We start from the raw sequence: 23,734 nt of genomic DNA, 5'->3' as shown, positions 1-23,734 counted from the left end.
TAGAAAATTTATAATTACATATGTGACTTGCATTATATTTGTATTGGACAAAGCTGATCTAAACTAAAGGGAAGGAATTTTGATTATACGTTAGAAAATACTTTCTCCTTATAAGATGACTCTGGAATCCCAATCTCTATATGTAAAACTTCTTTTTTTCCTGATAGGATTAAAAGGCTAGACTTACTTGGAGGGCAAAAGTGCTTGCCCTTTGTGTTATTTCACTGGGAGCTGCTATACTCCACCATGCTACATACAAGAAAACATTACTAACCTTGAGATGAGGAAATATATTTTTTAAGAAGGAATTTCCTTCCTCTACTTTATGTTGTGTCTGTGGATGCTTGAGGAGCTAGACTAAAGAAACCAGCATATACAGATGCAGAGAATGGACTATGATCCTTCAGGACACTGTTGTTTTGAACATTGTCTATGTCTCACTTTAGACAGCTTGTTTTGGCAATCAGATTGTCAGTACCTTAAGCTCCTAAGGAAAAGAATAATCAGTTTTCTCTGATTCACAGGTAGGAAACCAGCTGAGCTGTGTACCATACTTGATATGAAGTAATTGATCAATCAGATTTGTTGTGTTTATGTGCTTATATGCATTGTGTGTGTGTGTGTGTATATGGATATATACATAAATATATACCTACATACATCCATGTGCATATACATATATACACATCCATATATATGCATATATGTATATGTACATCCACATACACTTCCATGTATACATATATTTATATACATATATGTATATGCATATAAATGTATGTGGATATATACGGATATATGCATATGAATACATACTGATATATGTGTATAAATCTATATCTATAGATAGATAGAAAGATAAATATACACATACGTACACTCCTTTTTCAGAGTCTCCATGACTTGGAGTTTTTCTACTTAGCAAAAAAAGTAATTTTTATTCTAAAAATATTGTCAGCATTGTCTTCATAAAACAATTATTGAACTTTATGAGACTTTTCTGGAATTTTGATGAAAGATATGAATCCTCAATTTCAGAGCACTGACACATCCTAAAGCCTTCTATGAACCCTCTGGGGACCCAAGAACCTAATACCAGAAATCTTTCCTTTAGAGTATGACATTTTGCTTTAATCACTTCCTGACCGTTCCTCTGATTAACAATGTGATATTAGGAAAATGCATGAACATCTCTGGGCCTCAGTGTCCTCATCAATGAAATAAAATGATCTCTAAATTCTCCCTCTAAATGCTGGGTTCTAATGACTTTATGTTCTATATTTTAATTTTAGATGTGTAACTTCTCCCTTAAAAACTATTAGTTAAATATTTTTAAATTATTGGCTATTTACAAAAGAACATGGATTTTAAAGTATGAGTAGAACTAAAACATATAACACCAAGAACACTAAGAGTAGGGTGGTAAAAATTAGGCGTATATAGTCATAAAGTTTTTAAATCATTTATGAAGTGAAGGATATATTTGGATGTTGACTTGTAAGTTGAAAATGTATCATGTAAAAAATGCATATTTTAATTTCTAATGTAACCTAAAAAATACAAATAGACATACTTAAAATGTCATTAGAGGAAATAAAATGGAATACTAAAAATTATTTTATTCACCCACAAAAATGGCAAAGAAGTAGAAACAGAGGAACAAAGAGCTAAGAGAAAAATGGAAGTCACACATCAAGATAATAGACTTAAATCCAAACATATCAATAATTATATTAACTGTAAATGAACCAAACGCCTTAATTAAAATGCAGAAATTGTTAGATTGTGTAAAAATGCAAAATCCTGCATGTTGTTTACAAGAAAGACACTTTAAATGTAAAGACTCAGATCAATTCCCAAAATGCTGGATAGGAGGCGAGGACTAACTTGCAGCTCTCATTCAATGGACACAGCAGCATGTGGAGACTCACATCATGAACTTCTGCTCCAAGAACCACCACAGGAACATACCAAGACAGCTGAGAGAATCCACAGATCCTTTGAAGGAAGAGGCTTGCTGCTGCAGGCTTTATGAGACAGCCAAAACACTGAGTGCCCAAAGTGTGATATGGGGAGTGTCCGCCCCCAAACACACATCCTCTGTGGGAAACCTGAAGGTCCAGATCATGGGAAAAGGATTTGACCTCACTTGGAGCTGAGGCAAATTTAGAGCCAAGCAAAATATAGGGGTAGAGGAAGCAGCAGGAAGAGCTCTGTGGGCACTCACAGTCCCCAGGGAAGCCATTCCTGACTTTGTCTTGCTGAGATCCTTGGGGAGGGCTAACAGTGGAACTGGAGAAAGACCACAGAGAGAAGAAAAGTTCCAGCTGAACTTTGTAAAAATTTCAACCAAATACAAAGTTTCCTGGACAGAACCTGGAAAAGAGGACAAACAGGGAGTGCAGATATGAACATAGAAACCATGACGGGTGGAAGGTATGAAACCTGAAAGCCCTGCTTGCTTTTTCAGCAGGGAGGCTTATAACTTGCAAGTTCTTAGCCCTACTCACTGTCTGCATGGGGGACACAGTGGGAGTGAGTCTGGCCTTTCAGGATGTGTGGGAGTTGGGCGAAGCCTGTCACTGCTGGCTTTTCCTCACTTCCCTGGTGGCCTGTATAATACAGTAAAGGCAGCCATAATACCCCTGGGAACAAAACTCCATCAACCTGAGAACTACACCCCCATCCCCCACAGCAGCCACAGCAAGCCCCGCCCAAGGAGAGTCTGAGCTCAGTCATGCCTAACCCTGCCCCAACTGATGGTCTTTCTCTACCCATCCTGGTAGCTGAAGACAAAAGACATACTCTCCTGGGGGCTCTATGGCCCCACCCACTGCCTGAGAAACCTGAATACTTATCCAGGTGACTCTAGGGCAAGCTTGTATCTTCCCCATACTACTGCAACTAATGTTCTTTTGAAAGTGCTAGTTCCTGGCTGGAGGCCAACCAACACAAAACCAGTGCACTAAACAAAAGTACCACAAAGGACCCTCCCAGAGTTCACTTCAGTCCCCTGCTATCTCCACCAGAACAGGTGCTAGTATCCATGGTTGAGAGACCTGAAGATGAATCACATCATAAGAGCCTTTGCAGACACTTCCCAGTACCAGCCTGGAGCTGGGTAGCTCCACTGGGAGGCTAGACCCGGAACAGAAATAATAATCAACGCAGTTCAGCTCTTAGGAAGCCCCATCCCTAGGGGAAGAGGGAGAGCACCACATCAAGGGAGCACCCCATGGGACAAAAGAATCTGAACAACAGCCTTTGAGCCCCAGATCTTCCTCTGACATAGTCCACCCAAATCCAGAAAAACAATTCCAGTAATATTACAAAACAAAGTTCTTTAACATCCCCAAAAGATCACACTAGCTCACCAGCAATGGATCCAAACCAAGAAATCTCTGAATTGCCAGAAAAAGAATTCAGAAAGTCAATTAATATGCTAATCAAGGAGGCACTAGAAAAAGGTGAATACCAACTTAAAGAAATTTTAAAAATGATACAGGATATGGATAGAAAAAATAGCCAGAGAAATAGACAGCATAAATAAAAAACAATCACAACTTCTGGAAATGAAGGATATGCTTAGATAAATGCAAAATACACTAGAAAGTCTCAGCAATATAATCAAACAAGTAGAAGAAAGAACTTCAGAACTTGAAGACAAGGCTTTTGAATTAACTCAGTCCAACAAAAACAAAAAAAGGAATAATAACAAAAAAAAAAGAACAAAGCCTCTAAGAAGTTTGGGATCCTGTTAAATGACCAAACTTAAGAATAATTGGTGTTTCCAAGGAAGAAGACAACTCTAAAAGTTTGGAAAACATATTTGAGGGAATAATTGAGGAAAACATACCTGGTCTTGCTAGAGATCTAGACATTCAAATACAGGAAGCCCAAAGAACACCTGGGAAATTCATCATAAAAAGATCATTGCCTAGGCACATAGTCATCCGGTTATCTAAAGTCAAGATGGAGGAAAGGATCTTTAGAGCTGCGAGGCAAAAATATAAGGTAACCTATAAATGAAAACCTATCAGATTAACAGCAGATTTCTCAGCAGAAACCCTACAAGCTAGAAGGGATTGGGGTCCTATCTTTAGCCTCCTTAAACAGAACAGTTATTGGTCAAGAATTTTGTATTCAGGAAAACTAAGCTTCACAAATGAAGGAAAGTCACAGTCTTTTTTAGACAAACAAAGCCTGAGAGAATTTGCCACTAACAAGCTAGCACTGCAAGAACTGCTAAAAGGAGCTTTAAATCTTGAAACAAATACTTGAAATACACCAAAATAGAACCTCCTTAAAGCATAAATCTCAAAGAACCTGTAAAACAATAACACAATGAAAAAAAAACAAAAAACAAAAAAACAAGGCATTCAGGCAGTAACTAGCATAATGAATAGAATAGTACCGCACTTCTCAATACTAACATCGAATGTAAATGGCCTAAATGCACTTCTTCGAAGATACAGAATTGCAAAACGGGTAAGAATTCACCAACCAAATTTCTTCTGTCTTCAAGAGACTCACCTAACACATAAGGAACTCACAGAAACTCAACATAAAGGAGTGGAAAAAGATATTCCATGCAAATGGAAACCAAAAGTGAGCAGAAGTAGCTATTCTTATATCAGACAAAACAGACTTTAAAGCAACAACAGTTTAAAAAGACAAAGAGGGACATTATATAATGATAAAAGGACTAGTCCAACAGGAAAATATAACAGTCCTAAATATATATGCACCTAACACTGGATCTCCCAAATTTATAAAGCAATGACTCCTAGACCTAAGAAATGAGATAGGCAGCAACACAATAGTAGGGGCTTCAATACTCCACTGACAGCACTAGACAGGTTGTGATGACAGAAAGTCAACAACAACAAAAAAATGGACTTCAATTATACTCTAGAAAAATGGACTTAACAGATATTTACAGAACATTCTAGTCAACAACTGTAGAATATACATTCTATTCATCAACACATGGAAAACTCTTCAAGACAAGTCATATGATAGCCAAATAAACAAGTCTCAACAAATTGAAGAAAATAGAAATTAATATATAAGTACACTCTCAGATTACAGTGGAAAAAAAAACTGGAAATCAACTCCAAAAGCAACCCTCAAAACCATGCAAATACATGGAAATTAAATAACTTGCTCCTGAATGATCATTGGGTCAACAATGCAATCAAGAGGGAGATGTAATAATTATTTGAACTGAACAGTAACAGTGATATAACCTATCAAAACAGCTGGGATACAGCAAAAAGTGGTGCTGAGAGGAAAGCTCATAGCATTGAATGCCTACATCCAAAAGTCTGAAAGAGCACACACAGACAATCTAAGGTCACACCTCAGGAACTAGAAAAACAAGAACAAACCAAACCAAAACCCAACAGAAGAAAAGAAATAACAAAGATCAGAGCAGAACTAAATGAAACCGATAGAAAAAAGCAATACAAAAGGTAAATGAAACGAAAAGCTGGTTCTTTGAAAAGATAAACAAAACTGACAGACCATTAGGAAGATTAACAAAGAAAAGAAGAGAGAAGATCCAAAATGTAATACATTATAACCAATACTACAGAAACACAAAAGATCATTCAAGGCTACTATGAACACCTCTATATGCACACACCAGAAAACCTAGAGGAGATGGATAAATTCCTGAAAATATACAACCCCCCTAGATTAAACTAGGGATACATAGAAACTCTGAACAGACCAATAACAAGAAGCAAGACTGAAATGTTAATTTTAAAATTGCCAACAACAACAACAAAAAAAAAGTCTAGGACTAGACAGATAATAAACAGCTGAATTTTATCAGAGATTCAAAGAATTGGTACTAATTCTATTGACACTATTCCAAAAGATAAAGAGGGAATCCTCCCTAAATAATTCCATGAAACCAATATCACCCTAATTCCAAACCAGGAAAGACATAACACAAAAAGAAAACTTCAGACAAACATCCCTGATGAATATAGATGCAAATATCGTTAACCAAATACTAGTTAAATGAATCCAACAGGATATCAAAAAAATAATCCATATAATCAAGTGGGTTTCATACCAAGGATGTAGGTATGGTTTAACATACACAAGTAAATAAGTGTGATACACCACATAAATAGAATTTAAAACAAAAATCACATGATCATCTCAATAGATGCAGAAAAAGCACCTAACAAAATTCAGCATCCCTTTATGATTAAAACTTCAGCAACACTGGCATAGAAGGGACATATCTTAATGTAATAAAAGCCATCTATGACAAACCCACAGCCAACATTATACTGAATAGGGAAAAGTTGAAAGCATTCCCTCTGAGAACTGGAACAAGACAAGGATGCCCAGTCTCACCAGTTCTGTTCAACATAGTACTGGAAATCCTAGCTAGAGTAATCAGACAAGAGAAAGAAATAAAGGGCATCCAAATCAGTAAAGAGGAAGTCATACTATCACTATTTGCTGATGACATGATCATATATCTAGAAAACCCTAAATACTTCTCCATAAAGCTCCTGATACTGATAAATGAATTCAGCAAAATTTCAGAATACAAAATTAATGTACACAAATCAGTAGCACTGCTATACACCAACAGTGATCAAGCTGAGAATCAAATCAATAATTCAACCCCTTTTACGATAGCTGCAAAAATATACTCACAATGTACCTAAGAAGATGAAAGACTTCTGCAAGGAAAACTATACAACACTGCTGAAAGAAATCATAGATGACCACACCAACATGGCACATGTATACATATGTAACACACCTGCATGTTGTGTACATGTACCCTAGAACTTAAAGTATAATAAAAAAAAGAAAGAAAGAAAGAAGGAAAGAAAAAAAACATAGATGACATAAACAAATGGAAACATATCCCATGCTCATGAATGGGTAGACTCAATATTGTGAAAAATGACCATACTGCCAAAAGCAATCTACAAATTCAATGTAATTCATATCGAAATACCAGCATCATTCTTCACAGAACAAGAGAGAACAATGCTAAAATGCATGTGGAACCAAAAAAGAGCCCACATAGCCAAAGCAAGACTAAGCAAAAAGAACAAATCTGGAGGCATCACATTACCTGACTTCAAACTGTACTATAAGGATATAGTCACCAAAACAGTATGATACTGGTATAAAAATAGGCACACATATCAATGTAACAGAATAGAGAACCTGGAAATAAAGCCAATTACTTACAGCCAACTGATCTTCGACAAAGCAAACAAAAACATAAAGTAGGGAAAGGATACCCTATTCAACAAATGGTGCTGGGATAATTGGAAAACCACATGTACAAGAATGAAGCTGGATCCTCATCTCTCACCTTATACAAAAATCAACTCAAGATGGATCAAAGACTTAAATCTAAGACCTGAAACCTTAACAATTCTAGAAGACAACATTGAAGAAACCTTTCTAGACATTGGCGTAGGAAAAGACTTTATGACAAAGAACCCAGCATCAAATGCAACAAAAACAAAGATAAATAGATGGGACTTAATTGAACTAAAAAGTTTCTGCACAGCAAAATAATAAGCAGAGTAAACAGACAGCCCACATAGTGGGAGAAAATATTCACAAACTATGTATCTGACAAAGGACTAATATCCAGAATCTACAAGGAATGCAGACAAATCAACAAGAAAAAAAACAAACCATTTCAAAAAATAGATGTTGGCATGGATGTGGTGAAAAGGGAACACTCTTACACTGCTGGTGGGAATGTAAACTAGTACAACCACTATGGAAAACAGTGTGAAAATTCCTTCAAGAACTAAAAGTAGATCTACCATTTGATCCAGCAATCCCACCATTGGGTATCTACCCGGCGAAAAGAAGTCATTATATGAAAAAGATACATGCACTTGCATGTTTATAGCAGCACAATTCATGATTGCAAAAATATGGAACCAGCGCAAACACCCATTAATGAGTGAATAAAGAAAATGTGGTGTGTGTGTGTGTGTGTGTGTGTGTGTGTGTGTGTATATATATATATATATATATATATATGATGAATACTACTCAGTCATGAAAAGGAACAAAATAATGGCATTCATAGCAACCCAGATGGAATTGGAGACCATTATTCTAAGTGAAGTAACTCAGGAATGGAAAACCAAACATCGTACATTCTCACTCATAAGTGGGAGCTAAGCTATGAGGACGCAAAGGCATAAGAATGATACAATGGACTTTGGGGATTTGGAGTAAAGGGTGGGAGGAGGGTGAGGTATAAAAGACTACACACTGGGTACAGTGTACACCGCTCAGGTGATGGGTTTACCAAAATTTCAGAATTCACCACTAAAGAACTTATCCATGTAACCAAACACCACCTGTTCCCCAAAAACCTATAGAATTAAAAAATAAAATGTTTTAAAAGAGAGAAACTACCTATGGGGTAATATGCTTGTTACCTGGGTAACAATCTGTACCCAAAACCCCCAGGACACACTATTTATCTATAGAACTTACCTGCACATGTACCCCTTAAACTAAAATAAAAATGTTAAAACCAACAATAAAACAATACAATAAATATAAATACTCAAAGCAGTTAAAAAGTAAATACATGGAAATAGTTTGCAAACACTAAGCAAAAGAAAGCTGATGTGGCCATAGTAATATCAGACAAAGGAATCTTTAAGATGAAGAATATTAGCATAGATGAATAGGAGTGTTTTATAATGATAAAAAGGCAATATAATCAAGTATATAGATAATCAACCTACTAAATATAAAGCACCCAAATACATTAACCAAAAAGAACTATAGGCAAAACTATAATCACAGTTGGAGACATACCAAAATCTGTTGAATACAACTAATATAGACCTTGAAAGAAACTCATAGTTTTAAATGCCAGTGAGTGGAATGATACAAAAACAATGACCTTTCTTTTCAATCTAAAAACCTAGAAAAATAACAGAAAATTGTGGCTAAAATAAATAGAAAAGGGGAAATAATAAAAATAAGATTAGAAATTAATGAAATCAAAAATTGACAAAACAGAAAAAAGTCAATAATACCAGAAATAGATTATTTGAAAAGATAAATAAATCTGACAAACTTTTAGCAGGAGTGATCAACAAAAAAAATGTACCAATAGCGGAAGTATAAAAGGATATCACTACAGACACTGTAGACATTAAAATTATAATAAGAGGATATTATTAAATTTGACAACTCATGGAAAATGACAAATTCTTGAAAGCATGAATTACCAAAACTGGCTCAAGAAGAAATACAAATAAATGGCCTTATATCTTTAAAAGATACTGAATTTGTAATCAAATAATTTTCCACAAAGAAAACTCCAGGTCCAGATGAATTTGCTTGTGGATTTTATCAAAACTAAAGAAGAATTAATAGCAATTCTATACAAATGCTTTCAGAAAATTGAAGAGAGAATGCTTCCTAAGTCATTTTCGAGACGACTAATTAGATACCTAGGCATTAACCTAATAAAGGATATTTTAGACATCTACACTAAAAACTATAAAACACTGCTGAGAGATATTAAAGAAAACCTAAACAAATGGAGAGATACATCATTTTCATTGATTGGAAGATTCAAAATTTTAAGAAACTCATTCTCCCTAAACTGAAAAGAGATTCAAAATTCCAGCAGGATTTATTCTAGAAATTAGTGAGATGATTTTAAAATCTATTTGGAAAGGCAGAAGATCAAGTATAGCCAAAATAAAAATATTGGAAAAGAAAAGCAAAGTAGAAGGACTGAATTTGCCTATCTTCAAGTTTTTCTCTGAATTTACAGTAATCAAGACAATGTAGCACTGGCAAAAAGAATAGATAAATATATCAAAGGAACAGAATAGAGAGTCCAGAAATAGATCCACACATACACACTCTTGTTGCCCAGGCTGGAGTGCAACGCGCAATCTCTGCTCACTGCAACCTCTGCCTCCCAGGTTCAAGTGATTCTTATGCTGGGATGAGCATGAGAATCATCTCAGACTCCTTCTGAGTAGCTGGGATTGCAGGCACCCATCACCACGCTCGGCTACTTTTTGTATTTTTAGTAGAGATGGGGTTTCACCACGTTGGTCAGGCTGGTCTCAAACTCCTGACGTTAGGCTATCCACCGGCCTCGGCCTCCCAAAGTGCTGGGATTACAGGCGTGAGCCACTGTGCCCGGCCCAAATTATTTTCAATAAAGGTCCCAAAGCAACTAAATAAAGAGAAAATCTCTTCAGCAAATGGTGCTACAATAACTGGATATCCCTATAGAAAGGAAAAAAAGAAAACTTTAACTCATATCTCATACCATACCCCAAAATAAATTTAAGATGAATTACAGATCTAATCATGAAAGCTAAAATGATAAAGCTTCTAGAAAAAATACAGTATAAAATCTTCACAACCTTGGGATAGGCTAAGATTTCTTGTAGAAAACACAGAAATCACAGAATATAGAAAATGCTTAAATTGGACTTAATCAAAATGAAATTCTGCTCATCAAAGCACACCACCAAGAAAATAAGCAGATAAACTAAACACTGAGAGAAAATATTCACAACACATATTTTGACAAAGTGCTTATATGAAGAACAACTTAATAATGAAAAGACAACTCATTTAAAAATGAGAACAATACTAAAACAGGCACATCATAAAAGAAGATATATAAATGGCCGATAACAAATGCAAAAGTGACCAAAATTGACAGTCACCAGGGAAGTGCTGGTTAAAATCACAACATGTACTGCTCCCCACACCAAAGAACAGTGAATATAAAAAAGATTGCCAAAGCCAACTGTTGAAAGGATATGGAAGAACGACAATTTTCATACATTTTTATGGGAATGTAAAATGGCACAAACATTTTGAAAAACTGGCAATTACTTAAGAATATAAACATCTGGCCGGGCGCGGTGGCTCAAGCCTGTAATCCCAGCACTTTGGGAGGCCGAGACGGGCGGATCACGAGGTCAGGAGATCGAGAGACGATCCCGGCTAACACGGTGAAACCCCGTCTCTACTAAAAAATACAAAAAAATAGCCGGGCGAGGTGGTGGGCGCCTGTAGTCCCAGCTACTCAGGAGGCTGAGGTAGGAGAATGGCGTAAACCCGGGAGGCGGAGCTTGCAGTGAGCTGAGATCCGGCCACTGCACTCCAGCCTGGGTGACAGAGCAAGACTCCGTCTCAAAAAAAAAAAAAAAAAAAAAAAAAAAAAGAATATAAACATCTATCTACCCTATCACCAGCAATTCTACTCCTAGGTATGTATCCAAGTATACATCCACAAAAAGGCTTGTATACAAATATTCAGTTTTATTCATAATAACCAAAATTGGGAAGCAATTAAAATGTCCATGAAGACATACATAGAATGGATACACAGACAGCGGTATCTTCACACAATGGAATATTACTCAGCAATAAAAAGGAAAAACTAATACACACAACGACATGTATCGCAAAAGATTTTATGCCAAGTAAAAGAAGCCAGACGCAAAAAGTACGTATTTCTGGAGGAGTGCAGATTGATTGGGAAGAGGCACAGGAATTTTTTGTGATGATGGATATGTTCTAGGTCTCAAAATGCATTTGTCTAAACTGATGTAATGGAATACTTAAGGTCTGAATATTTCATGTTATGTATATTTTAACTAAAATTTTACATAAAAGTGTAAAATTTATTTTTAAAATATCTGACAATGCTAATGTGGAAGATGTAGAGATGCCCACAAGAGCAGGACAGAGGGATAAGTTTGAGGACACAGATCAAGGAGGTAATTCATGTGGTCCCTTTCACTCTCTAGTTTTCATTTAAGACATCAGAGGAAGTTCTGCCTTCATTCCATAATGTATACTCTATTTTGTGAAGAAGCAGAAAAGCTTATCCATACACTTCCTGGGCTCTTAAGCAGCATTCTCCTGAGTGCCTATACTGTACTCTCTTTATACCCCATCACAGCACTTACCATATTCTACTGTAACTAGTTATTTACAAACCCCTTTACCCTAAAAGCCCAATGCCTGCAACACAGTGGATAATCAGAAAATGTTTATTGAAAGAATAAATGAATTTTTATACATTATCATTTATGACTGACAAGTATGCTTCTCAATCAATTGCCTTTGAGGGACTCTACTTACCTCTGACCCCGAAGAACAGCTGTGTACAGGTGAATACATTGACTGTCTTGAACCAACCAATACAGGAGCCCATCAATGAGGTCTAAAGTTAGAGCAATCACCTAAATAGAAAGTAAGGTAAGAAAATAAACCAAATACATGTTTGAAGCATATCTTTGTGAACAGGTCACACTTATGCTATAGATTTCTCTTTAACATCCTCTTTGGAATAAAAAATTCAATAATGTTTACTTTTTTCTGAATATAAGAGTTACACGATCACACTTATTACTATGCTATTTGGATATAAACACTGGTGTCCTAAAATTTTACAAAAAGGCAACGAGTACATTATTCACTTTTATATACCTAGCTCCAGTAATTATCAAAGTACAATTCTCAGACCTGCAGCAACAGCATCACCTGGAAACTTGGAACAAACACAAATTATCAATCACACTCCAGAGCTACTGAATCTGAAGCGTTGAGCCTGTGCCAAGCTTGCCTAAAGATAGTGATAACTCTAGCCTCTTTAGCAACATGAGCCAGTGAATTTTGTTGTTCTTTAAACCTGTTGTTATCAAACATAGCTGCATATTAGAATGATCTGTGGAGTTTTTTAAAAATCTCAATTCCCAGGCTGCACTCTATTAAATTATGATCTCTGGGGATGGAACCTAGGCTCCAGTATGCTTTAAAACTTCACAGGTGATCCCCACATGGCAACAATGGTTTAAACCATTTTGAATTGTATTTTCTATTAATTGCAACCCAAAACATTCTCATACATTTTAAAAAGATCATACACAAAGGATGTTTGTGTGTTAAAATTGAATACTAATGTGTACATAAAGCCCTATTTCCAGATGACATATGAGAACCACTTCTTACTATTCTTTGCTTTCTTGTTGCAATGTATCTCTTAAGTTTACATCCAGTCGACGAGGTGAGGCCTGAAGAAAGGCTGCTTTTCCTATGGCATAGAATCCAAAGATCCTGTTTTTGCTATCTTTGGCTTTCCAAAGACAGTTACTATCCAAAGATCTATCCAAAGATCCTGTTTTTGCTTTCTTTGGCTTTACAAATATTTTCCAAATAGGCTAAGATTGCCAGTAGCCTGATCTCAGAGCAGTGGACTCTCCCTGTAACATACCTAGAGGTTGTGAGGTATCCCCAGTAGAATTAAAGTTGATGACTATATCTTTAGCAAGATACAGCAGCATTTAGACAAAAATGATGAGCCAGTGAAAGATGTGAAAAGACTACAATAATAAGGTATCCAAGAGGTAAAAATTCTTCCTGAAAAGTTACCCTTCTACAAAGAAACAGTTACAAGGTACATGATGGCAAAAACCCTTCGGTTGTCATATAAATCACAGCCTTCTATCTTCAGGAAAATTCAACCAACTTATTCTCCAGAAGGTAAAAATGTATTCTGGCAATTCCCAGCCTTTTAGGAGTTGAATTAAGTCCTTGCTCCGTGCTGAGAGAGATTTATCGATTTTTTTTTTTTCAGTTAAAGAGAAATCAGGTTAACCTTGTTTGGTTATTTACAATGAGATGCACTAGAGTTTCTACATTACAAATTAAGTCTATTTTATTCTATTTTAAGAAGGAGATTCTACAATTTTTTGCTGGAATACAACAAACTATTCAAACTCTAAGTAAAATTCAGGTGCTAGGTCATCATCCCATTCCTCCACGCAGTCAGCAGCTTCATATTTAAACAGTCAGAGGGTAATCCATACCTTGTATATAAACCTCTCTGATCTAAACTGAAATCTTTATGTTAAATTTTAATTCTATGGTAAAAATGTACCATATGCTGTAAGTTGAGCTCATCAGATGTGGCAAAAGGTATCTTTTTACCTTAGAAGAATCTCTTACTTTGTTCATTCTTTTTTTATCACACAAATAATTGGGCCTTTCTATAAATAATTGCCTGACTGTATTTCATTATATCGGCTGATTGCAAAATATATTATTACTGCATAATAAATCTGTACATGACATAAATGAACAAGAGAGAGATGAAGAGCTTTGCTGGATGCAAAATGTGTTGCCTTCAGAGCATCCACTGGCACTAATGGAGTCAGACAGATTAGACATCAAACCATGGAACCGGAACACAGATTTGCAAAAGCAACAACAGCGCTTCACAACCTGGGAGAGGATTTGGAGAGAAGTGTTTTTTTAAATTTCCATTCTTTTGCTATATATATATATTTTTTTTTTTTTAATTTCAACAGCTTTTGGGGTACAGGTAGTTTTTGGTTACATGGAAGAATTGTACAGTTGTAAAGACTGAGATTTTAGTGCACCAGTCACCTGAGTAGTGTAAAAATGTACCCAATATGTAGGGTATTTTTATCCCCACCCAACTTCCACCCTCCCTCCTTCTGAGTCTCCAAAGTCTATTATATTACTCTGTATGCTTTTGCATACCCGTGGCTTAGCTCTCACTTATAAGTGAGAACATACAGTATTTGGTTTGCCATTCCTGAGTTACTTTACTTAGAATAATGGTCTCCAGCTCCATTCAAGTTGCTGCAAAAGACATATTTCCTTCTTTTTTTTATGGCTGAGTGTATTCCATGGTGTATTTATACCACATTTTCTTTATCCACTAATCAGTTGATGGGCACTTAGGTTGGTTCCCTGTCTTTACAATTGCAAATCGTGCTGCCATAAACATACATGTGCAGGTGTCTTTTTGATATAGTGACTTCTTTTCCTTTGGGGAGATACCCTGTAGTGGGATTGCTGGATCGAATGATAGAAACATTATTAGTTCTTTAAGAAATCTCTGCACTGTTTTCCACAGATGTTGTATTAATTTACATTCCCATCTGCAGTGTATAAGCATTTGGAGGGGGGATTTAAAGAGGGGTAAGAAGGATGAATTTCCCCCAAACATGCTGAGATGACTCACTCATTTATGGGAAAGTCCCCAAGGTCACACCAGAGCTTTTTCCTGGCTAGTGAGAGTACTCAAACAACCATATCAGAATACTGGGAAGATTACTGACAAAGTCCCTGAGCTGGAGAAGAAGTTACTCTTGAGATAATATTATCAATATGTTTTTACAAAAATGAAAATGCTTTTCCCTAACAATTATATTTTTTGGAAAAAAAAATGCTTTCTTTGTATTCAGACTCAAGGGACTCCAAAATAGAATTAAGGGACCCTTTTGTTATTTGATAAGAATGATTAATCTTTGGATATGGTACATAAATTTCCATCTCTTTTAAATGCTTGTGTTATAATCCATGTAATGCAAATCAGGTCTCTTTAAATATCCTAGGAATTATGGCCCATATATGTTATTGGAATTGGAGATCAAGTGACTCAACTATTAGTTCATATATATACACATATATTTTTTAAATTATCTGGTATTCTGTATTATGTATATTTTATCTCTGCAGAAAAAAATGACTTAAGAAATCTTAAGGGATGTATTAGGTAGAAATAGTGTGAATAATTTATTTATTCTTAACGCATTCCTGCAATTTTCAAGTTTTCTATAGTTGAAATATGTCACCATTATGATCAGAAAAAAATAAAATTTAGAAACTTAGATGGATACCTGGTGGGTAGCTAAACAGATTCAACAAAAATGGGTATTGCTGTAGAAGCTGAGGATGTAAAAGTAACATTTGCTTTAAAAACATTCCTGTATCTGGCATATTTTGCAGGCTGAGTAATAATAATAAGAGCTTAACTACTGAGTATTTACTTTGTACCTGGAACTATTCCCACTCCTTCTCATGAATAATCTCATATAATCTTTATTTTAAAAAATCTAGGAGGTAGAATAATAGTTAATAGTCCCATTTTTCAGATAAGGAAAGAAACACATAGAAGTCAAATAATTTTCCTAGTTTTTAGAAACAGTTTTTAGAACAGTCAGTACCCAAAACTGATTGAAAATAGTAAAATGCCTAATCACCACCTGATTCAAAGCTTCTAAAATATTCAACAGAAGTCCTTAAGACTATAAAAACAGTTATAAATTAAAATACTTTTAAGTTGGGTTCACTCAAAATAAAGCAACTAAAAAAAATCTCCATAGTACATTTGAACTTATATAATCACTTATGACCATCAAATAAGGTTTTCAATTATGACCATCAAATAAGGCTTTTTTTTTTCAAATAACAGAAAGCTTGGTTAAATCAAGATCTTACCAAAACCGTATTTCCTTTAGAAGTCTGCTTTAAGTACTCACAACAAGCGAGAGACAGTATTATCATAAATATAGAGCTATTTAGTATTACTAAATGATCAGATCTTTTAATTTGTCACCTTTTTCCCAGAAAACCAAGGCTGTGCCTGTAGTATAAGGGAACTTTCCCCATTTAGTCTGGTGCTTTCCACTGAATAGAGTGTGGTCCAGTAGAGATATCCACCAACTGAATCCACCACCATGTCATTCACCAATAGCTTCACGTGGGTAACAATATCTGTGTGTCCTGTCAACACAGACTGCCTTTGTATCTAAAAAACATAATTGCATGGCCAGTTAATGGCTTTCAAATGACATTATTATTTCTGAATAGTTTATTGCAATCATTAATAAATTGCTTGATTAATCCATTCATTCATTCAACCACGAATAGTGATTGGCACTATGTGCTGGGTAGTGTGATAAGCCTTGGAAACATAGCAACAGGCAAACAGACATGGCATCTGCTCTCACAGGGTTTCTCTGTTTTCATGCCTCCAAAGAGAAGGGAAATAAATTTATTTCGCATAAAAATAACTACTTTTCCTGATAATACATCCAGACAATGTGAACACTGCTGGATAGGAATATATTTGATTATATGTAAAAAAAGATGTATGTGTCCTTATAAATGATGACATCTCTCCTTGCTCCTCCCTATCAGTATAGTTCCCTAATATTTCATGATTGAGTATCAATAATGTGCCAGGCGCTGTACTTTTTTATCTTTAAAATATAAACTCTTCTAATCCTCACATGAAGCTTATGAAGGATTTCTATTCCCTATTTTTTCACAGGTAAAGTGGGTTAAAGTTAAACAATTTGTCCTGAAGTTAAACACTTTTGTAAGAGATAGAGAAAATACTTAAAACTGGTTTTTATGTCCACTCTTCCATTTCCTTTTTCAAAAGCATTTTTAAACTAACCCATTTGAGGGAGTGTTTTCTGACTAACCCCACTCAATTTCATTCTGCTTGCACATCTTTGGCACTTATGAATTCAGATTGTACCATATTACTTTGTCTCTAAATACATTGCTTCACATGCTTCTTTATTTCATATATGTATTTTTTCTCATCAGAAGAGCAGGGACAACTGATGGTGGCTGCACAACACTGGACACACAAAAAAATCTCTGAATTCTACACAATAAAAGAATGAATTTCGCATTATGTGAATTATATCACAACAAAGCTGTTTTTTTTAAAGAGCAGGGACATGTCGGCTATTTATTTTATATTCCCTACTTTGCCTTCTTTCAAGAATTTCAACGCATTGGTAGTAGATAAATGATCGCTGGACAAATAAATGAATGGACAGCAAGCACTTTCCTGATGAAAAATGATTTCAATATCATATTTCTTCATCCGTCAGGCCAATGTTCTTGTCATTAACCATCATCTTTCTCTTCAAAATATATCACTCCATAGGTGTGCTGGATGTCTTTATTTTGCCTCGAGGTCTAATCTCCAACCTTCTCCACCCTACTCTGTGCCCCCATAGGCCAACATCTATGGACTTTATCTGCTAGGCTAATGGGTTGTTGTCTGGCTTCTGGTGAGGTTCAGCCAATGGAAGCACTGGCAGATCAGAGGGCAGGAGGAAGGAGGGGTTGGGGTTCTTATTCCTTTAGCTGGCTCCTTGCCAGACCATACATCTTGATAGTGGCCAGCTTGTGTGCCTAAAGTCACAGTCCATATCAGCTACTCTCTCATAGCTACAGCCCTCACCAGGTTCTTCCACTTCTTCCCCTTGCCTCTTCACACCTAGACTTATATCTTCCCACACTTGTAAACCATGAGGATGCTTCACGATCTTTTGGTTATTTTCTCTAGCCCTGTGTACAACTTTGAAAACTGTCTCTTTATTTAGTTTCCTTGAATCATGCCTTTGGAGCATGCCATGTTCCTGCCAAGACACCAATGCTCAGGTGAGCATTTCCATGTATTTACTTTAAACTATTATTGGGGAAAAAATAGCTAATTCAACAAATAGCGATAACAAATTTAATTTATACAAAAACACATTTTAAAAGTGAGATGGGGATGGGTGCGACGGCTCTTGCCTGTAATCCCAGCACTTTGGAAGGCTGAGGCAGGCAGATCTCTTGAGGTCAGGAGCTCGAGACCAGCCTGGCCAACATGGTGAAACCCCATCTCCAATGAAAATACAAGAACTAGCCAGGCATGGTGGCATGTGCCTGTAATCCCAGTTACTTGGGAGGCGGAGGCCAAGATCACGCCACTGCACTCCAGCCTGAGAAGCAGGGTGAAACTGAGTCTCAAAAAAACAAAAAAAAAAATTTTTAAGTGAGTTTGTTTAAAGATAAACATTAAATAATAGCATAGGTGGTACACAAGTATTTAAAACAAAACAAAACAAAACATGAAATTGGTGTACAAGTCACAGAAGTGGATAAGTATTGTTCCAGAGCACCCAGAATGCCATGCTTTAACTTACCACATACGTCTTTCCAGCCCAGTAGAGAAAGTGACCCAGCCACTCAAAAGCTAAAGCCCCTGCTCCTGCAATGCCGGGTAGGTGATAATTCTCTGAGATATCCATCCCATTCAGCTGCCACACAAAAACGTCACCTTTCGTGTCACTGTAGTAGAGGCTGTTGTTATACCAATCCATGTCTCAAAATAGAGTGAATGATTAGCAGTTATTTTTCATACATACCAACGAAAACATAATGAGTCAACAAATCACATCTGCACCTCAACATAATTTTAAAGAACACACTGACACATATTCACTAGAACTTGATCTGTCAAGAATATTTCAATAACGTTTCCCAAAATCTTAACCTCTGGAACTAGAGAGAACAGTGGATACACATCAAGCATCTCTTCTTTGCCAAACATTGTCCCAGGCACTTTACAGATCTCACTTAGTTCCTAAAACAAAGATATGAAGTAGGAAGTATTCCCATTTTTGAGATGGTTAACCTGAGAGATGGTTAACCTGAGACAAGGTGAGATCATGTGTTCTGCCTGAGGGCTCACAGGTACATTAAGAGGAAGCCCAGACTCAGCCAATGCCAGAGTGGCATTCTCTCCATTGGTGCTACATTACCTACATTTGGCTCCTATGTTGGTTGGAAATGCTGTTGTACTTTTAATGGCCACATAAATCAATAAACAATTAGATAACTATAGAAGATGTCATCTTCAGGCAAGATCACTGTTACAACACCCCAGAATGAAGACTTTTCTTCTTTCTAATGCCTTCCAGGCAAATTACCCATTCATTACTTAATAATCCTCTTTCTCAACCAATTATTCCTTACACCTTATTTAGAATTCCATGCAGCAGTTTCTGCTCCTGTCTTATAGCAAACACATAGTAAATTACTTAAGTATAACTGCCTTAGTGGAAAAAGATAGGCTGTTAATGTGAGATGACATTGGTAGATTAATACATGAGCATTATATCAAAGCCATCCTGGTGGGCATAAAACTAGAAACAACCTCACATTTTGTGACTTAATAAATAGCATTCCTGTGTAAGAACTGACATTTTCTTAACAGAATCACTGGAAGTAGAGTCGAGTCAATATTTTTTCCTTTCACTATTGACCTAATACCAAAATACCCTATTCTTTTGATTTATTGAATGACATGGGAAGCCTTTTGAGGAGAAATCTGTCATTCAAGTGAACAGGGGACTTGGTGTTTACCTGACACATTTCCTATATCAGAGGATAAGAACTCTCCTGGGCCAAAGCTATTTAATGGTTTACTCCAAAGCCCATCTTCTTTCACAGCCATGATAAATGGTGGTTCACTAGCTGTTTAGTAAAAAAGAAATTAAAAGAAACATCAGGGAAAGCAAACTCTTTAAAGATATCTTATATACTTATATCTATGTCTTATATCTTATGATTTTCTTTATAAAGTAAAAGAATGTCAACACTTTGAAAAGTTCTATAAAAGGATATGAGTGATTGTTATCTGTGTAACAAGAACGATCCCATTAAACATACTTTCTGATTTTCACATAATTTTTTGAAATGTGAAGAAAAACGCACGGTGAGATTGCCTCTATGACAGTGTCTTGATCATTGTAGAATTATTTTTGAGGGGGCTTTGACTACTGTTTGTCATGGTCCCATTCAGAGCATCCAGAAAAGATTGTGATAACAATAGTAATGTAAATGGTATAGTTATTCTTCCATGTCTTTTCAGCCAAGAGGATGGAATTCAGCACAATTTACAGCCCCTCAACTTCTCTCAGCTAGACCCTCAGAGTTCAGGAATGCCACTGCTTAATATACCATGAGAAAGAGGAAACCTGTAAAGAATCAATTATAGTGTTTCCTTAAAAATATCGTGGAAAGTTTAAAATGGCAGGTTAGAAACACTAATTAAATATCACACGGCGCCTTATTTGCTTTCCTAATCTCAGAAAATAAATACAAACTCAATATGTGTTTACTCAAACACATACTCAAGAGGTCAGTACACCCTCATTCTCATTTCTTTACATCCAAGGCAAGGAAATTTAAAGGACACTCAGCTAGTCCTCTTTTTGTGAGAGCCACTCCCTAAATCCAGAACATTTTCTCACCTGGCACCAGGGTAGTACCCACTGAGGGCTCTGTCCAGGGGCCTGGCCTCTTTGGAGAACTTGCTCTCACAGAAACCTTGTATTTCATAGCACTCTGCAGCTCAGGTACATTCAGCCTGGTTCCACTTATGTTCGAGAAAATACGAGTGACTTCAGGAGGGTCTTGGGTGGATACTTTCACCTCATAGGTCCAGTTCTGCCAGGCAGAAGGGCCTAATTCAAAGAGTTCAATAATATCACTGGTCAGGATGACATCTGCAAGGGCAAACCAAGGATTCTCAATAAATTCACCTACAGCCTCATCTCAAATGGGAGAGCAATTGGGCAGTAATATCCGCTACCTCGATAACCACCAGGGATAATTTGTTGATGAGGCTAGGACAGTGTTCATTCCTCATGCCACTCATTTGGCTGCATTGAAGGAGACAGCATTTCTGACAAATGGGACTGTACTTCAGTCAAAGCTACATGCTTGGTGCATACAATTGCCGGAGGGGTTCTCTACAACAATAACAGATATAATCAGGCTCTTGATAAAAAATGCTTAATGATGAATCTCTAATATAATTACCACTGTTTGTATAGTACCTTCCTCCAAGACGCCCAATCAATAAAAAAAAAAAAAATTACCTATTCATTTTCAGCCATCTTTGAGACACGCAGCAAACAGACATAATTAACTTTGTTCTAAAGCAAAAAACAGCCGATGTTTTCTAGATACTTACTATTGCCTAGGGGACCAGGGGTTGGCAAACTCCACTCACAGGCCAAATCTGGCCCACTGTTTCTGTAAATAAAGTTGTAATGGAACACAGCCACAGTTACTCATTTACATATTATCTATGGCTGTCTTCACACTACAATGGCAGAGTTGAGTAGCTATGACAGGGACCATCTGACCCACAAAGTAAATAAAAATATTTACTATCTGGTCCTTCCTTTACAGAAAAAGTTTGCTGACCTCTGTGCTAGATACTGTTCTAAGTGCCCTACTTATGTATTTTAATTTTATCTGTACGACAGTTCCATTAAAAGATATAATAAATATTCCCCCTTTCCAGATGTGGAAATTGAGGCACAGAGTGGTTTAGTAACTTGCCCAGGGTCATTCTGTTAACAAATGGCAAGACAAGTATTTGAATCCATGCAGGCTGACTCCAGAGCCCACCTGCTTATCCACCCACATACTACCTCTCTCCAGAGATGGAGATTCGAGTTCAGAGAGTTTTAGGGAATTGCTGAAATTCATGCAAGCTTTCGACGGCACAAAAAATCTCAACCCAAGTACTCTATCTCCCTGGCTATTTGTTCTGAATAGAATGTCAATGCCTGGATCTTAGCAGACACTCAATAAATGTTCAAATTATTCTATTGGGATATACATGAGAAGTATAGAGATTCTCCTACTGTAAAACTAATAAACATAGGACAAATGTATAAATTTTTTTTTTTTTTTTTTTTTTTTAGCTAAGTAGCTGCTTCTGGTTGATGACTGAATAGCCACATGGGGTTCTCAAAATTGAATCACAACACCAAGCAGTTCAAACCTTCCTCTTATTCCAGCAAGGCCAGTAACCACCCTGGGGACAGAGCACTCACTGGCTCCTATGGCAAGGGCAGGAGGCTTCCATTGAACAAAAGCCTGGTGAGAGCCAAACAGCACCGAAAGCTCCTGCGGGCGGCCTGGCAGAGGGTGCGGCTGGGAGGACGAGCCAAAGATGACCAAGTTACCAAACCCAAATTCTTCTATGTGACTCAGGTCACATCCCACGATGAACTCATTAAAAGACAAAGCATCCTGTTGGAAAATGACCTTGCCATCTGTGACAAGAAAGTCATTGTTTTCACAAGCAAAACTTTTCACATCAGCAAAGGGGATGCGAGGTAGGATGAGATGGGAAGCAGAGCCATCCAGAAATGTTGACATGAAGACTTGGGCGGTGTCATTGAAGTAAATGATTCGCTTGGATTGTGGCTTGATTGCAAAGTCCTTTAACGTGCAACTCTCCACAATACGCACAGTTTCTGCACATCGGCCAGATGGCACAGGAAGGTCTGCTCTATAAATGCCATCTCTTAGGAGGTAAAAGACATACCTGACATAGGAACAAAAGAAACCTCATGAGATTCAGTCCAAAGGTGGATGAGTAACCTCCTCGGCTAATTGCTTTATTCTGTTGCACAATCAGTATGTATCTCTGATGTTGCTAAGAACAGTGTTTTCCAAGGTGCAAAAAGGTAATTTCCTAAGATATACTCTATTTGTTTAAGTTACAGGTTGGAACATTAGAAAATTTCAGCCTCGCTTGTAATGCTTAGTCTCTTAATTATTATAAGTGACTTTTTAAAGAAATCAAAAAATTCAAAAACAGGAAGGGTCTTTTATTTTTTTGAGGCAAGGTCTTACTCTGTCACCCAGGCTGGAGTTCAGTGACCCAATCACAGCTCACTGCAGCCTCAACCTTCTGGGTTCAAGTGATCCTCCTATACCTCAGTCTCCCGTGTAGCTACGGCCACAGGTGTGCCACCATGCTCCGCTAATTTTTGTATTTTTTGCAGATACAGGGTATGACTGTGTTGCCCAGGCTAGTCCTGAACTCCTGGGCTCAAGTGATCTGCACACCTTGGTTTCCCAAAGTGCTAGGATTACAGGTATGAGCCACCAAGTCTGGCCAGGAAGGGTTTTCCAAAATTTTAAAGGAAAACATACTATATAGAAATCACATGGCTAAATATGGTAATTACTATCAAACATTTTCCTCCAAAAAACATACATCCTTAAGTCTAATTTT

The 23,734-nt window shown here is 36.7% G+C and overlaps 1 protein-coding gene across 4 annotated transcripts in view; it reads right to left on the bottom strand.

The window, feature by feature from the left end:
- The window catches only part of ROS1 (ROS proto-oncogene 1, receptor tyrosine kinase), a 143,079-nt gene that overhangs the window by 81,281 nt on the left and 38,064 nt on the right, over positions 1-23,734 (bottom strand). For 3 of the 4 annotated variants that reach the window (XM_050786555.1, XM_050786553.1, XM_050786556.1), the window contains 6 exons: positions 22,542-23,038; positions 20,943-21,155; positions 20,053-20,163; positions 18,831-19,009; positions 16,451-16,642; positions 12,163-12,263 (listed from right to left, as the gene is read on the bottom strand). In XM_050786555.1, the coding sequence (XP_050642512.1) occupies positions 12,163-12,263; positions 16,451-16,642; positions 18,831-19,009; positions 20,053-20,163; positions 20,943-21,155; positions 22,542-23,038 (1,293 nt within the window). Of the gene's footprint in view, positions 1-12,162; positions 12,264-16,450; positions 16,643-18,830; positions 19,010-20,052; positions 20,164-20,942; positions 21,198-22,541; positions 23,039-23,734 lie in introns of all 4 variants that reach the window. The other variant, XM_050786557.1, reaches the window with a different exon arrangement.

Source organism: Macaca thibetana, chromosome 4 (genome assembly GCF_024542745.1).
Source record: "Macaca thibetana thibetana isolate TM-01 chromosome 4, ASM2454274v1, whole genome shotgun sequence".
Classification (NCBI taxonomy): domain Eukaryota; kingdom Metazoa; phylum Chordata; class Mammalia; order Primates; family Cercopithecidae; genus Macaca; species Macaca thibetana.
This window is presented reverse-complemented; position numbering and strand designations above follow the sequence as displayed.